The sequence below is a fragment of the Chrysemys picta genome, chromosome 4, assembly GCF_011386835.1.
Source record: "Chrysemys picta bellii isolate R12L10 chromosome 4, ASM1138683v2, whole genome shotgun sequence".
Lineage (NCBI taxonomy): Eukaryota > Metazoa > Chordata > Testudines > Emydidae > Chrysemys > Chrysemys picta.
The window spans coordinates 92584606-92598758 of NC_088794.1; the positions used below are offsets into that span (position 1 = coordinate 92584606).

Consider the following 14153-nt stretch of genomic DNA (forward strand, 5'->3'; position numbering starts at 1 on the left):
AGGCCACGCCCCCTCGCCATGCTGTGTGTGACAGGCCCGCAGCCGTGCTGGCGGGTGTGGCTTTGTGTCTCCGCCATGTTGGATGTGTCCTGTAAAGCGGCGCTAGCCTAGTTTCCGGTTCCGGGGCTGGCGCGGGTGGGTGACTTCGCACCCCCAGCTGGAGCCCGAGCTGGTCCGTGGGTGGGTGGAGACTCGCGATGGGGAGTTAGAGCCGCGGCTGCAGAAAGGGCGGTAGGTGGGGGAGGTCTCCGGCCTGTCAGTCGCCGGGGCCGCAGCCCGGGTAGGGGGAGGCTACCCTGGGGTGCCCCTGCCCCGAGTGGCGGCTCGGCTGGCCGGGCGAGAGGGGTGGCAGCGCCGCGGGCGGCCGATGGGCTCTGGCTGGGGGCGGCGATGTGAGGTGTCTCTGACTCTGTTACGCAGCCCGAAGCGGAGCCGCCTTTGGGCCTCCCCCAAGAGCTGGGCCGTGCGAGGGGCCGGGGCTGGGAGCCCGGACTGGTTGGAGCTGCTAGAGCTCCCGGGGGTGGGACGGTAATTAGCTTAATCAGTCACTCCCCTTCCCGCAGGGGCTGCTGTTCTGCGGATTTTAACTTGACACTGTCCCTATAAGGTGCTGAACTGTATGAATTCCTACATTTATGTAACCAAATTATTTGAACCCCTCTACAAGACTGAGGGCTCTAAGGCCATGTCTTCACTATGGGCACTACAGTGGCATAGCCATAGCGCCCCCCTAGTTATGCTGCTGTAGAATCATAGAATCATAGAATATCAGAGTTGGAAGGGACCTCAAGAGATCATCTAGTCCAACCCCCTGCTCAAAGCAGGACCAATTCCCAGCTATATCATCCCAGCCAGGGCTTTGTCAAGCCGGGCCTTAAAAACCTCCAAGGAAGGAGACTCCACCACCTCCCCAGGTAACGCATTCCAGTGTTTCACCACCCTCCTAGTGAAATAGTTTTTCCTGATATCCAACCTGGACCTCCCCCACTGCAACTTGAGACCATTGCTCCTTGTTCTGTCATCTGCCACCACTGAGAACAGCCGAGCTCCATCCTCTTTGGAACCCCCCTTCAGGTAGTTGAAGGCTGCTATCAAATCCCCCCTCATTCTTCTCTTCTGGAGACTAAACAATCCCAGTTCTCTCAGCCTCTCCTCATAAGTCATGTGCTCCAGACCCCTAATCATCTTTGTTGCCCTCCGCTGGACTCTTTCCAATTTTTCCACATCCTTCTTGTAGTGTGGGGACCAAAACTGGACACAGTATTCCAGATGAGGCCTCACCAATGTCGAATAAAGGGGAACGATCACGTTCCTCGATCTGCTGGCAATGCCCCTACTTATACAGCCCAAAATGCCGTTAGCCTTCTTGGCAACAAGAGCACACTGTTGACTCATATCCAGCTTCTCGTCCACTGTGACCCCTAGGTCCTTTTCAGCAGAACTGCTACCTAGCCATTCGGTCCCTAGTCTGTAGCAGTGCATGGGATTCTTCCGTCCTAAGTGCAGGACTCTGCACTTGTCCTTGTTGAACCTCATCAGGTTTTTTTCTGCCCAATCCTCTAATTTGTCTAGGTCCCTCTGTATCCGATCCCTACCCTCTAGTGTATCTACCACGCCTCCTAGTTTAGTGTCATCTGCAAACTTGCTGAGAGTGCAGTCCACACCATCCTCCAGATCATTAATAAAGATATTAAACAAAACCGGCCCCAGGACCGACCCTTGGGGCACTCCACTTGAAACCGGCTGCCAACTAGACATGGAGCCATTGATCACTACCCGTTGAGCCCGACGATCTAGCCAGCTTTCTATCCACCTTACAGTCCATTCATCCAGCCCATACTTCTTTAACTTGGTGGCAAGAATACTGTGGGAGACAGTATCAAAAGCTTTGCTAAAGTCAAGAAATAACACATCCACTGCTTTCCCCTCATCCACAGAGCCAGTTATCTCATCATAGAAGGCAATTAGGTTAGTCAGGCACGACTTCCCCTTCGTGAATCCATGCTGACTGTTCCTGATCACTTTCCTCTCCTCTAAATGTTTCATAATTGATTCCTTGAGGACCTGCTCCATGATTTTTCCAGGGACTGAGGTGAGGCTGACTGGCCTGTAGTTCCCCGGATCCTCCTTCTTCCCTTTTTTAAAGATGGGCACTACATTAGCCTTTTTCCAGTCATCTGGGACCTCCCCCGATCGCCATGAGTTTTCAAAAATAATGGCTAATGGCTCTGCAATCTCACCCGCCAACTCCTTTAGCACCCTCGGATGCAGCGCATCCGGCCCCATGGACTTGTGCACGTCCAGTTTTTCTAAATAGTCCCGAACCACTTCTTTCTCCACAGAGGGTTGGTCACCTTCTCCCCATGCTGTACTGCCCAGTGCAGCAATCTGGGAGCTGACCTTGTGCGTGAAGACAGAGGCAAAAAAATCATTGAGTACATTAGCTTTTTCCACATCCTCGGTCACTAGGTTGCCTCCCTCATTCAGTAAGGGGCCCACACTTTCCTTGATTTTCTTCTTGTTGCTAACATACCTGAAGAAACCCTTCTTGTTACCAGACTACAGCGACAGAAGGGGTTTTTCCATCAACTCCACCTCCTAGAGCTACAGTAGCTAGGTTCATGGGAGCATTCTTCCATTGACCTTTAAACCGGCCAACCGGGGGTTAGGTTGGCATAGCTGTAGCACCTAGATGTGGATTTTTCACATCCCTGAGTGCTGTAGCCATGTCGACCTAAGTTTTAAGTGCAGACCAAGGCTAACATATCGAGTTCATGAAGCACCAATGCTAGCAGACAAGTATGCACACACATGCAATATAGTAACTGCTGTGGCATTACCCCACTATCACTTGTCTTGACTAAAGTTTGTAGTGTACACATGGCCTTAGTCTGACACTTTGATCTTGCCTTCCACTGTTGCATGCTTCCCAACTTCCATGCCATTAATTTAGCATTCAGACAACTCTAAATGGAGGCATCTTAGTATGATAAATTGAGTTAATCTTATTAAGACCTATATTTTGTTAACTAGGGATAAGAAATATAGCCTGATACATTAAGCATACCATTCAACATGTCCAGGTGAGCCATAATGGAAGAAGACTCTTATGCACAAAATGACTTTGTAAATTTGCTTTTTAACAGGAAAATTGGGTTCATGTAATCCAGTGCATCGTGATTGAGAGAGACTGGACTGGGTTTGTGCCTTAAACAAAATCTGTATATTTGATACAAGACCAGCAAGATGGGAAATAGTGCCTTAAAAGCTCACTTGGAGACAGCCCAGAAAACAGGCGTGTTCCAGCTAACTGGAAAGGGTCTCTCTGAGGTAGTCGAACTCTTTGGCTACACATGTACATGACTAATTGTCTTAGGCAGGGACTCTATCTTTCTGTTTTGTAAAGTGCCATGGGCATTAATAGTACTGTATAAATAATGCTTCAGGCACCTCACTGTCCCCCTTTTAAGGAAAACACTCTTGCATGCACCTTTGCTCTAGCAATCAGTGATGCTCCACTTACCTGGAAACTTGTATTTCTTTATAATTTCTGGTTTTATATTTAAAACAAATATATTAAATCCAGGAGTCTTAAAAGTTTATGCAACAAAAAAGGTGGCTTTCAATAGAATATCTTAACTTGAGAGCACAAGATAAGTTTTATAACTGTATATTTATGCAAGATACTCTCAAATTTGTGAAATACTTTAAGGCCCCAATCCTGCACACACTTATTCATATGCTTAACCTTAGTCATGTGATTGGAACTGCTCAAGTGACAAAAGTAAAGCATATCCATAAGTGCCTATGGTTTTAGCACATTATCTGAGATTGACTTGATTTTGTTTGATCAATTCCCAGAAAAATCCAAATCAGACTTGAACAATTGCTGTTGGGTCTAGCTCAGGGGTCTCAAACTCAAATGACCACGAGGGCCACATGAGGACTAGTACATTGGCCTGAGGGCCGCATTAACTGACACCTCCCTCCCGCCGCCCTCGGCCCTGCCCCCACTCCACCCCTTCCATGAGGTTCCTGCTCCTGCCCCGCCTCTTCCCACCTCTTCCCTGTCCCCATTCCAACCCCTTCCTCGCAATCCCCACCCCAATTCCGCCCCTTCCCTGCCCCCAGGGGGTACAGGAGGGGTGTGGGGTGTGGCAGGGGCTCAGGGCAGGGAGTTGGGGTGTGGGGTGTAGGAGGGGTGAGGGGTGCAGCAGGGGGTCAGGATGCAGGGGGTTCAGGGCAGAGGTTCAGGGGGCAGGGTGTGGCAGGGGGCTCAGGGCAAGGGGTCAGGGTGCAGGAGGGGTGTGGGGTATAGCAGGGGGTCGGGGTGCAGGAGGGGAGCAGCAGGGGGGCAGCAGGGGATTCAGGGCAGGGGATCGGCGTGTGAGGTGCGGCAGGGGGTTCAGGGCAGGGGGTTGGGGTGCAAGAGGGGTTTAGGGGGCGGACTCTGGCCTGGCGCGCACCCAGGGCAGGGCAGGCTCCCTGCCTGCCTGCCCTGTCCCTGCTCCGGGAAGTGGCCAGAACCTGTGGGGGGAGGGGCACCAGGGTCTGTGCGTTGCTGTTGCTTCAGGCACCTCCCCCAGCAGCTCCCATTGACCGGGAACGGGGAACCGTGGCCAATGGAAGCCGCTGGGGGCGCTGCCTGAAGCAAGAGCAACACACAGACCCATGTGCCTCCCCCTTCCCCAGGTTCCGGCCGCTTCCTAGAGCGGCACGGGGGCAGGGCAGGCAGGGACCTGCCCTGCTCTGCCCCTGGTGCGCGTCGGGCCGGAGCTGCTCTAGGTAAATGCTGGGGAAGGGCCGCGAGGAGCTCGCAGGCCACAGAAAATAACCCCGCGGGCCGCGCGTTGGAGACCCCTGGTCTAGCTGCTGTTTGTATGATGTCCAAGTTTAACACTGCACCATGTTACTTTGTTGTTGTGCATGGGGCGGTGGGGGGGTTAAATACCTCTCTCATATGTTTAATCTTCCATTTCACTTCTCCCTTTCTGGCAAGGGGGGGGGGGGAAATATGATAAGTTGCTGCTATAATTTGCAGGGAAAAGCTAAAACATGAGTGTGTTTCCCTCCCATTACTGGCTCAAGGACTAGAAACTAGAACCGGTCCAAATTTCTTGATCAAGGTCCACACTCCAGAGAAAATAATAAAACAATCAATAATAACAAGTAAATAGATGTTGGGATCCGTTCAAAAGTGTCTGGTGGTCTGGATTTGACTACCCCTGGACTAGGAGATATTTGCAGATATTTGGTGCTGTTGCTGACTGAGAGTAGATGATTTAAAAAAAAAAATCCGCAAGTGAATGATGTAACAATGTTACATATGCTTTATGATGGCAAGGTATGTGAATAAGAGAGGGGGTGAGTTCCAAAGAGCAGACAAGTGTTACATTAAGATGGAAGGAAATGTTTTTTGTAATCTATATAAAATAAATCAGAGAACTGAAGGAAGAAGGGGTTTTATTTAGCTTCCATCATGCTTAAAAGTGTGTGTGTGGGGGAGATAATCAAATAGCAAAGGATATTAATAGGCATTAAAGAGAACATAAAAATGAAAAGTTCTGTAAACAGTATTGTGCTGTATTCCTATCCTTGCCCTTTTTTTCTTTATTTTTTTATCCTGTTTATTTAGACTGAATTCTGGACTAGGAATTAGTTTTCCTAAGAGTCTGTAAAATGTCCCTTGCATTTTTTATTTTTTTTGTGCCACTGAAAAAAATTAACTTCATGTATTGTTTTTGCGTGAATTTGGTAAATCTCACTTTTGGTGCTGGTGAGACACTGTGCATCATATGGACTAATATAAACTTGAACTGCAGTGTAAATAACTGAAAGACTGATACCATGAAATTATATTGTCTATTATGAAATTAAACCAGCTGTTTTAATGTTGTTTATACTCCTCCCCCCCCCCACCCCCTAGTTTCCTGAAGACCTGCAGAAGCTAGCCAGCAACTTAAGGACAATAGATTTGTCAAACAACAAAATTGAGATCCTGCCACCACTGATGGGAAAGTTTTCTGTTCTGAAGAGTCTTGCTTTAAACAACAACAAACTGAGTATGAGTTTTTAATATTGTCACAGATTTCTAAACATAATTAGACTTCTTTGTTGTTGGTCTGACATTAAATGTGATAACTTGACTCTTACAAAATGCAAAGGGAAACACTGGTTGCTTAGACTACAATCTCTTGGAATTCATGATCAGGAGAAAATTAGATTTGTTCAAAACTAGTTAGCAATTTTGTTATATTTTCACCCTTGCAATAACGTGTAAGTACTTAAAACCACATACCTGTGTGCTGTGAACCTGTCTGATCTAAAAGCTGAGGAAAGTCAGATAGTTTAGTACTTGCATGGAAAACCTCTGAAGATGGTGTCCTGCAGAAAACAGTGCTGGTGATTCAGTGGGTGTCACTCCTATTGGGCCAGTGTCCCGAAGACTGGGAAAGCTAGCGACTAGAATTAGGGGGTGCTGTGCTACTAGAGGTGTCGTCTTTTGGGTGAGTGATAACATTAAGTTCTTTACCACTTGTAGTCATTAACAATGCCATAGCATCCTTTATGGAAGTAAAGCATTATGCCTAAACTTTTGGCCAAATTCCAACTCTATTTATATTCTGCTTACCTAAAATTTCCCTTGCAGCTTATTAGGGAAGTGTTCTTCTTGTCTCCAAATTTTTCTGTTTGTGCGGTGGTGAAAAGCTGCTGTGTTTCACCACAGATGTCTGAACTTCAGAGACTGGTGAACTGTTTGCTATAAGCATTTTATAGCTTTTTGGGTCCATTAGGATGGGATGAACAAATTTAAACTAGTACTTCACTCCTAAACTTCAAATGTTGCAAAATGTGTTTAGCCTAGTGGTTTGGGAGAGAGGAATTTTGTCTTGGAAAATCCTATCAGAATAGTGTTGTATATTCCACACAGAAGCAGACTTGGCTTTTAATGGCTATGAAAACTCGCAGTTTCCTCCAAGTAGATTGGGTAATTTCTTTGTTCGTAATTTTATTGCTAGCTGCTCTACCTGAGGAGCTGTGTAAGCTGAAAAAACTCGAGACCTTGCATCTGAATGGCAACCATCTGACGCAGCTGCCTGCCACCTTTGGACAACTCTTGGCTCTCAAGACCCTGAGCCTTTCTGGAAACCAGCTTCGGACTGTGCCCACCCAACTCTGCAGTCTTCGTCACCTAGATGTGGTGGATCTCTCAAGAAACCAGATCCAGAGCGTGCCAGACACAGTAGGGGACCTGCAGGCCATTGAACTCAATTTGAATCAGAACCAGGTCGGGAAACTGAGGCTTTAGAGGCATGTGAACCTAAGGCATGATTGAGTCTTAAAGAGTTAGTTCTCTCTGAGCCACAGAAGTCAGGACAGGCAGTTACCACTTCAGTGTGAGAGGAATGCCTTTTGGGTATGACAGTGGTGGAGGATCCATATAAATACCTAGCTAGTTTTCATCTACTGTGATGCCTTCTATTGCCTGATTTGACTTTCTGGGATAGCCTTTATAGGGTCAGGCTCGCTTTGTTAAACAGTAACTTTCCTGTTGTGAGATTAATGCCTCAGACATGCCCACTCTGTTCTATTCTCCCATTCCACCACATGCATTGTAGCACTAAGCCCTTTATTCAAGTTCCCAGGTGGACCCTGCTTTGAGGGGAGGTATCCAGATGCCAGTTGTTGGGAAAATTGCATGTCTAATGTCAAATTGATTTGAACTCGTCACCACTGCACATCACGTGTACAGTATTAGAATTAAGGACAGCTTCACTTCCAGGGTCTCATTTTAGAAATACTCAAACTCTTTATATGGTTAAAGTCAGCAGGTATGATATTTCCTCAAAACTAAAATTTTATAAAGTTGCTCGATGCCAGTCATGCTAGGAAAATAAGTAGTTCTCATTTCCTGTCATTAACCCAGTTAATCTACAAAACAAGCGACAGTATTGTTAAAGTGGCTGAGTAAACTGAAGTCAGATTGTGTAGTAGTTGTGAAACACAGATCGGTGTACTTATAAATAACCAATTATCAGTAAAAATGTACAGCTTCAAGCTTTTTTTCCACTTTCTCCTTTTGGACCATGTCAGATTTCCCAGATCTCAGTGCAGATCTCTCACTGTCCACGCCTCAAAGTCCTGCGTTTGGAAGAGAACTGTCTAGACCTCAGCATGCTTCCTCAGAGCATACTCAGTGATTCCCAGATCTCATTGCTTGCAGTGGAGGGTAATCTATTTGAAATCAAGAACCTCAGAGAACTGGAGGGCTATGACAAGGTTTGTAGAAAACTGTTGCCAGTAAATGTTTTTTGCTTTCCTGCTCATGAATGCATCTCAGACTACTGGGGGATCAGAGTTCTGCTGGTGGATGAGACTTGCAACAGTCCACAAGTATCTTTGCAGCCATTGGCAGTAGATGACCTTCCAAGAATGACCTTCTGCCTTGCCCATTAGGTAACAACAAAGGACATGTCTGTGGTTCAGGAACTACTTGTAAGATGAACATCTTGCAGCTTTCCTCTCTAACTGTCCTTTTTGCCTTAGTGATGCGTATCCTTTTCTCCCTGGCATATGTCAGACTGGATTGCAGCCCATGCTTATAAGCAAACTTATTTTGATGCTACAGCACTATTAGACAGTACCCTAAAGAGAGAGATGGATCTTAATCACATTTGGATCAATGATATTCCTAGTTAGTGCTTTATTTTATTGAGCATTATTAGTGGTTGTGGTTCCATTTCTCAACTATCCCTACATAGAAGAAATTGGAATTAAGAGGTAGGACTGGAAAAATTATAGAGGAGCTATCTGGCTGTTTAATTAGCCATAGACTTCATGGCCCTTTGCTTGGGGGAGAGTTCAGGTTGTTGATCTCTAGCATAATGGTTGTATTGGAGAAAATGCTTTATAGGACAGCTTCCCCATCATTGTCCTGTGTGTACTTTCACCCTGACTCTAGTAGGTTGTGCCTGCATTGGCTCTCTCATGATCTTGCTAGCACTGACAGGTCATGTGGTAGCCTTGTCATAGTCATTCTCTGTTTGCATAATCCCCACTGCATAGTAGGTGAGGATGGAAATATTCCTTTTCTGTTAATAGTGGTGAGAAGGGCAAGGAATCTAAGTTTCTTTGATACAAAATAAATAATAGGGAAACTCAAATTGCGTGTTAGTCACATAGATTATGGGTCTGGGTCCTCCCCTATATGTGTGTAGAATATAGCTAGGATTTTATTAATTTTTTCAAGAAAAATCACTTGTACTTAGAAGTAAGTATTGGCCATTATTATTATTACTTTTAACTTAGTCTATTGTGATAAAACAGTTAAGACAGCATCTATCCCTGCTTCTCCCCCACTCCAAATTGTTCTGGGAAAGCTTAAAAAAATGCTTCAATGAGAAATGTATTCTTGTGGATGTTTATCTTGTCTATTTAGGGTGACGAGAGTGGAAGAAAGCTGGCGCTAAGATGGTGGTGCATCACTTGATCATCATAAGGCACCAAAGCACCTCCATTGAATGAGACAGGGTAGAGGCTAGGAATAATAGAAAGGGAGTTGTCTACAGTATTTGCTTTTTAATTCACACAGCATCCTCTAAACCTGACAATGGGGTGCTTGGTCTCTGTGAGACAAATTACTGTATTGGCTTGGAGGCTGTAGGTAGTACCTATTTATGTAAATCTACAAATTCATTAAACAGATGTTGATGCCTATAAAGCTTCCTTGCTGCATGAATGGGATGCTGCTGCAGTTCACCAGCAATAAAACCTCCAAATGATTTCTTTTCTGTGTGAAGTTAGGAATGGCTGGTTCCAGTATGGCTTTTGTATTACCAACTTTCCAGTTTCAGAACAACCAACTTTCTCTTTGCTCTCTGCTTTTTAGTACATGGAGCGGTTCACAGCCACCAAGAAGAAGTTTACATGATAGACTGCTGTTCTGAGTCTGTATCATTGGACGTAAAAGATAGTGACCAAAGCAGCATAATCAGCAGCACTGTCTGCTTGGAATGACAATTTAAACCAAGATTGAAAGTTTGGGGCTTGATGATGGCGATGAAGAAACTGACAATATTCGTTTCATAAGTCTGCTATGTTGCTGCCACTACCACTTCAAATAAAAATCTGACATTGGGAAATTGCAGCCTAGGCATTGAACTGTTAAATTTGGCTAGAAACTGCTTATACTTCTGGCTAGCTTCCTCACTTCATTTTATTCTCCCTTTTCAGGATGACTTATGTGGGAGAAAGGGGTCTATAATCCTCACTAGTTGATGAGGTAGAGGACATAAGCTTTTTTCACAACAGATGCTACTACATCCTTATAAAGGGAAGTTGACTATTGTTTAGAGTGGGTTACTTGCATCTAACATGTTTGCCTGGTAGTGTACTGCAGTTCTGCTACCACAATAATTCCAAAATATTAAGTTATACTACTTCCTGTAAATGTCCTCTAGCATGGAGGTTAACTTCCACATAGATCTGTTGTAATACTAAAAATTGTGTACACTTCATAAAGCACAAATAGTTAAATGAGCTCACATGGTTAATTTATCTTGTCTATTTTATATTAACTGCTTTAGTAATCAAAGCTTGTTTCTATCATCTTTTCTCTTACCAGTTGTATCAATTCACAGTACAATTTACAGGATGTCTTCTAGTTGATGGAGAAATGCACTATTCCCTTCTGCTTGAACATACTGCTATTTAATGGACTACTTGACAGGTTTTTTTCTCTGTCTTCAGTAAAATGTAGTTTGCTGGAAAAACTGTTATCCTTGCACTGATGAGTCCTCACATCTGCAGAGCCACATCTAAAACTTTTTCACCTTATTACAGCTGCCTTACTACCAAAAGCACCCAGCAAGAGCTAAAAATGTATGCAATTATGTAACAGGTACTAAAATCGATTAATTGTAATAGATTTAACTTGTGTATTTATTTTACTAAAACACTTTAAAACTGTAGTTTAAATGTCTCAATTCTAACCATATTTCTGCCACTTCAATGTGATTGTATTATTAAGCTTACCTAAAGGGTTTATTTTACCAATCTATATTAGATTTTTTTTGTATAAAACTACTTGTGACAATCTAAAAATAAAGACACTACTTTTGAAGAGAGAAAATGGCTGGTAGATAGTAAGCCTTTGAGTGACAAGTTAGCTAAATGCTACTACCTGTTCAAAAATGATTATGTAGAAATTCTATTAGAAAAACTTGCAAAGTAAAATACCAGTCCTCTGGGATTTCTAATAAGAGCAGTTCCTAATTCATCAGCTGTAAACTGCTCAAATGCTTAGTCAGTTCCATGGATGGATGTACCCAAGATGTAAATACAGAGTAAGATGTAAAACCTTTCAAAGCTGTTGGGAAAGGTAGATCATGGAGAGGAAGTTGTTATATAGAAGGTTTAATAAGAGTCAGATATAATAGCTGAAGTTGCAAAGTAAAGAGAAATGTTGAACAGACTGGCATTTAACTTTCTCTACAAGAATGGTAGAGTGGTATATACAATATGTGCCTAAAGCAACGTCAGACAGGCAAGGAACTATCTGGCTGAACTCACAACAACAGCCATAGCTTGAAAAGCTCTGCACATACTTAAGTTCCTCAGGACTGCTTTGCTCTGGGAAATCCCAGCATGTGGGAGCATTTGCTTTTGAGGGACAACTTCCTCCATGTTGGACTTGATTTGGTTTCTATTCTTCTTCACTGAAATCCACTACCTCTGCTTGTGTGGTGGCTCTAGGGACAGAGCAGTACCATCATTAGCACAGGTAAAGTTCTAGCCATCCTTAAACATGCGCTCAGTTCATTCAAGAAACAATGTAGAATTTTGAAACCACATAGATAATGTATTAATTTCCTATCCTTCAAGTGAGTACTGAATTTTACCTGTATCTCAAGTAGCTAAACACTAAGTATGTCTACACTTACTGGGGCTCCACACTGTGCCAATTAATCCACCAGGAGTCAATTTAGGGTCTAGTGAAGACCAGCTAAGTCGACCACAGATTGCTCTCCCGTCAACTCCGGTACTCCACCGGAATGAGAAGTGTAAGGTAAGTTGATGGGAGAGTTATTAATGTAACTGGAGTTGTGTAACTTAGGTTGACTTAGCCCCATAGCATGTGTAGTGTGTGAACCACAAGCTGGGGGAGGCTGTGCCCCCTATCCACCTTTTGCCTCTAGCCCCAGACTGCCCCCTAGCCCTGAAGCAACAGGAGGGTGGGCAGCACAGCTGCAGCCTCCCTAGCCCCCGAGGACAGGGAGGCTGGGTGGCAGAGCCTAAGCTGGGACCATCCACAAGGAGACTGGAGCTGGGCTGAGCACTAAGCAGGAGGGAGGGTCTGGGGGCAGAGCACGGGCAGCACTGCACCTGGCTGTTTGGGGAAGCATAGCCTCCCCCAGCTTATGATAGCCACTGCCTCTACCCTCTAATGTAGACCAGACCTAACACCTACTTTTTGTAAAGCACAGGTCAATAAGGAATATTATGTAAGTAAGTGATTGTGTATCTTCCACCTAGTGCACTATTATAGAACTAGATAAATTACTGTCTTAAACAACAAAGAGGCCTGTGGCACCTTATAGACTAACAGATGTATTGGAGCATAAGCTTTCGGAGGTGAATACCCACTTCATCAGATGCATACACTGTCTTGTAACTTTAAAAGGAGTCCACCTTCATCATGCTGCTTGATGGGAGTGGAACAAACATGTAAATTCTCCCATGTGGAAAGTAGGTTAGTACAGGAGTTCAGCCCTTGAAAGGGTAGGTAGTTTAAATGTGCATGTTGTTTGAGTCTTCAGTATGTACTAGAAGGCTGAAGCTTGTCTAGTGGCAGCACCCTCTATCAAACTAGCCTGTTGAAGGCAACAGTACCTGCAAGAATATTTCAGATTCTGGCATCCAGAAACTAGACAATGTAATGGGGCCAGTGAACTAAGTACAGTACTGCCTTTTAAAACCAGACCTGGAGGAACAAAACATGCTCTTACCCTCTCTAACCTGAAAAAAATTGATAGTTTGTTTAAGTAACAGCTGAGGAACAGAAGCACCAATGAATGGTCAATGCTACATTATACTTCAGGCAGTGCAGACCACCAATCCTACAAAGCTGTTCACTAGCTACTGATGTACTGAGCACACCACTGAGCACACCACAATCTTCCACTTTCTCCCACACAAGTAAGTAGTCCATATTAAAGCAGTAACATTCCTCCCTTCTTTAGGGCTTGCACATGGGCAAGCGTCTTACATTCTTGGTGGTGTATTTATTCACCACTTTGAGTTGTGGGTGGCCTTAATAGATGAGCAGGGGAAAAAAGGGAAGATTCCTTCCTTCCGTCCTTTTCCCTCAGCTATAGCAAAGTCCACAAGCTCCTCCCACTTCTATTTGTTTGTGACATTCTTTCCTGAATAATGCTTTTCTCTGGCATACGTGGTAGGAAAGTGTTTTGTTTATCTTAGGCAGGAACTGGGCCTGTTATCTCTTGTAGAAAGTGTGATCTCCTTCAATAGGTGAATGGCAGGTGATTCCCCAAAAACACTTTCTGGCTATCTTTTTCAGAAATTAGAAAAAACCTCAGCCTTTGCAGCAGACAGTTTGACTCTTGCCTTTGAGCCTGAATAGCACTTCTGGTGTAACTTTCCCTTGCAGTGGGTCACTGTCACATACCAGCCAGGCAGAATGACATCAGCTTTATAAAGCAGTTTAAAGGAAAATAGCATGCAAGGGATCATCAGGAAAATAAAACAGTGAAAAGGTCTTTGAGCAGATCCCACATCCTCAGGGTCACCATTAATTCTGATCAAGATGGGAGTAGCTCCATTAGAGGATATTGATGCAGCCTTCTTTTACCTCCTGCAGGACAACCAAGCACTTGTTAGACCAAAGGCAAAACAGGGAAAAAGGCATGCAAGGCATAGAGGAGCCCTTTCACCTCTGTCACTTTGAACTGGTCAGCAGCTCTAGCCTTTTGGATGGATAGGTATCTTTTCAAACAATAGCTACATAAACCTAGCAGTGTTCTATAATGTATATCCTTGTATTAACGTACATTGCTTCTGCTAACAAAGATTTCTGAGGTACAGGATACATACCACATTTGACTACACTAACTAAAACGTAACCTGTATATGCT

General features: G+C 44.4%; 1 protein-coding gene across 9 annotated transcripts; it reads left to right on the forward strand.

Moving 5' to 3' along the window:
• Positions 1 to 23: 23 nt before the first annotated feature.
• On the forward strand, positions 24 to 11131 carry LRRC57 (leucine rich repeat containing 57). Of its 9 annotated transcripts, none has more exons than XM_005284623.5 (6): positions 24 to 231; positions 3147 to 3330; positions 5927 to 6062; positions 7020 to 7288; positions 8095 to 8280; positions 9890 to 11131. In XM_005284623.5, exons 2-6 carry the CDS (start codon positions 3247 to 3249, stop codon positions 9929 to 9931), a joined length of 717 nt encoding a protein of 238 aa, XP_005284680.1. In that variant the 5' UTR covers positions 24 to 231; positions 3147 to 3246; the 3' UTR covers positions 9932 to 11131. The 9 variants fall into 9 exon arrangements, with proteins under 9 accessions (XP_005284680.1, XP_065451427.1, XP_065451428.1 ...); XM_065595355.1 differs by having other exon boundaries at positions 24 to 180; positions 9440 to 11131; XM_065595356.1 differs by having other exon boundaries at positions 24 to 180.
• Positions 11132 to 14153: the final 3022 nt, after the last annotated feature.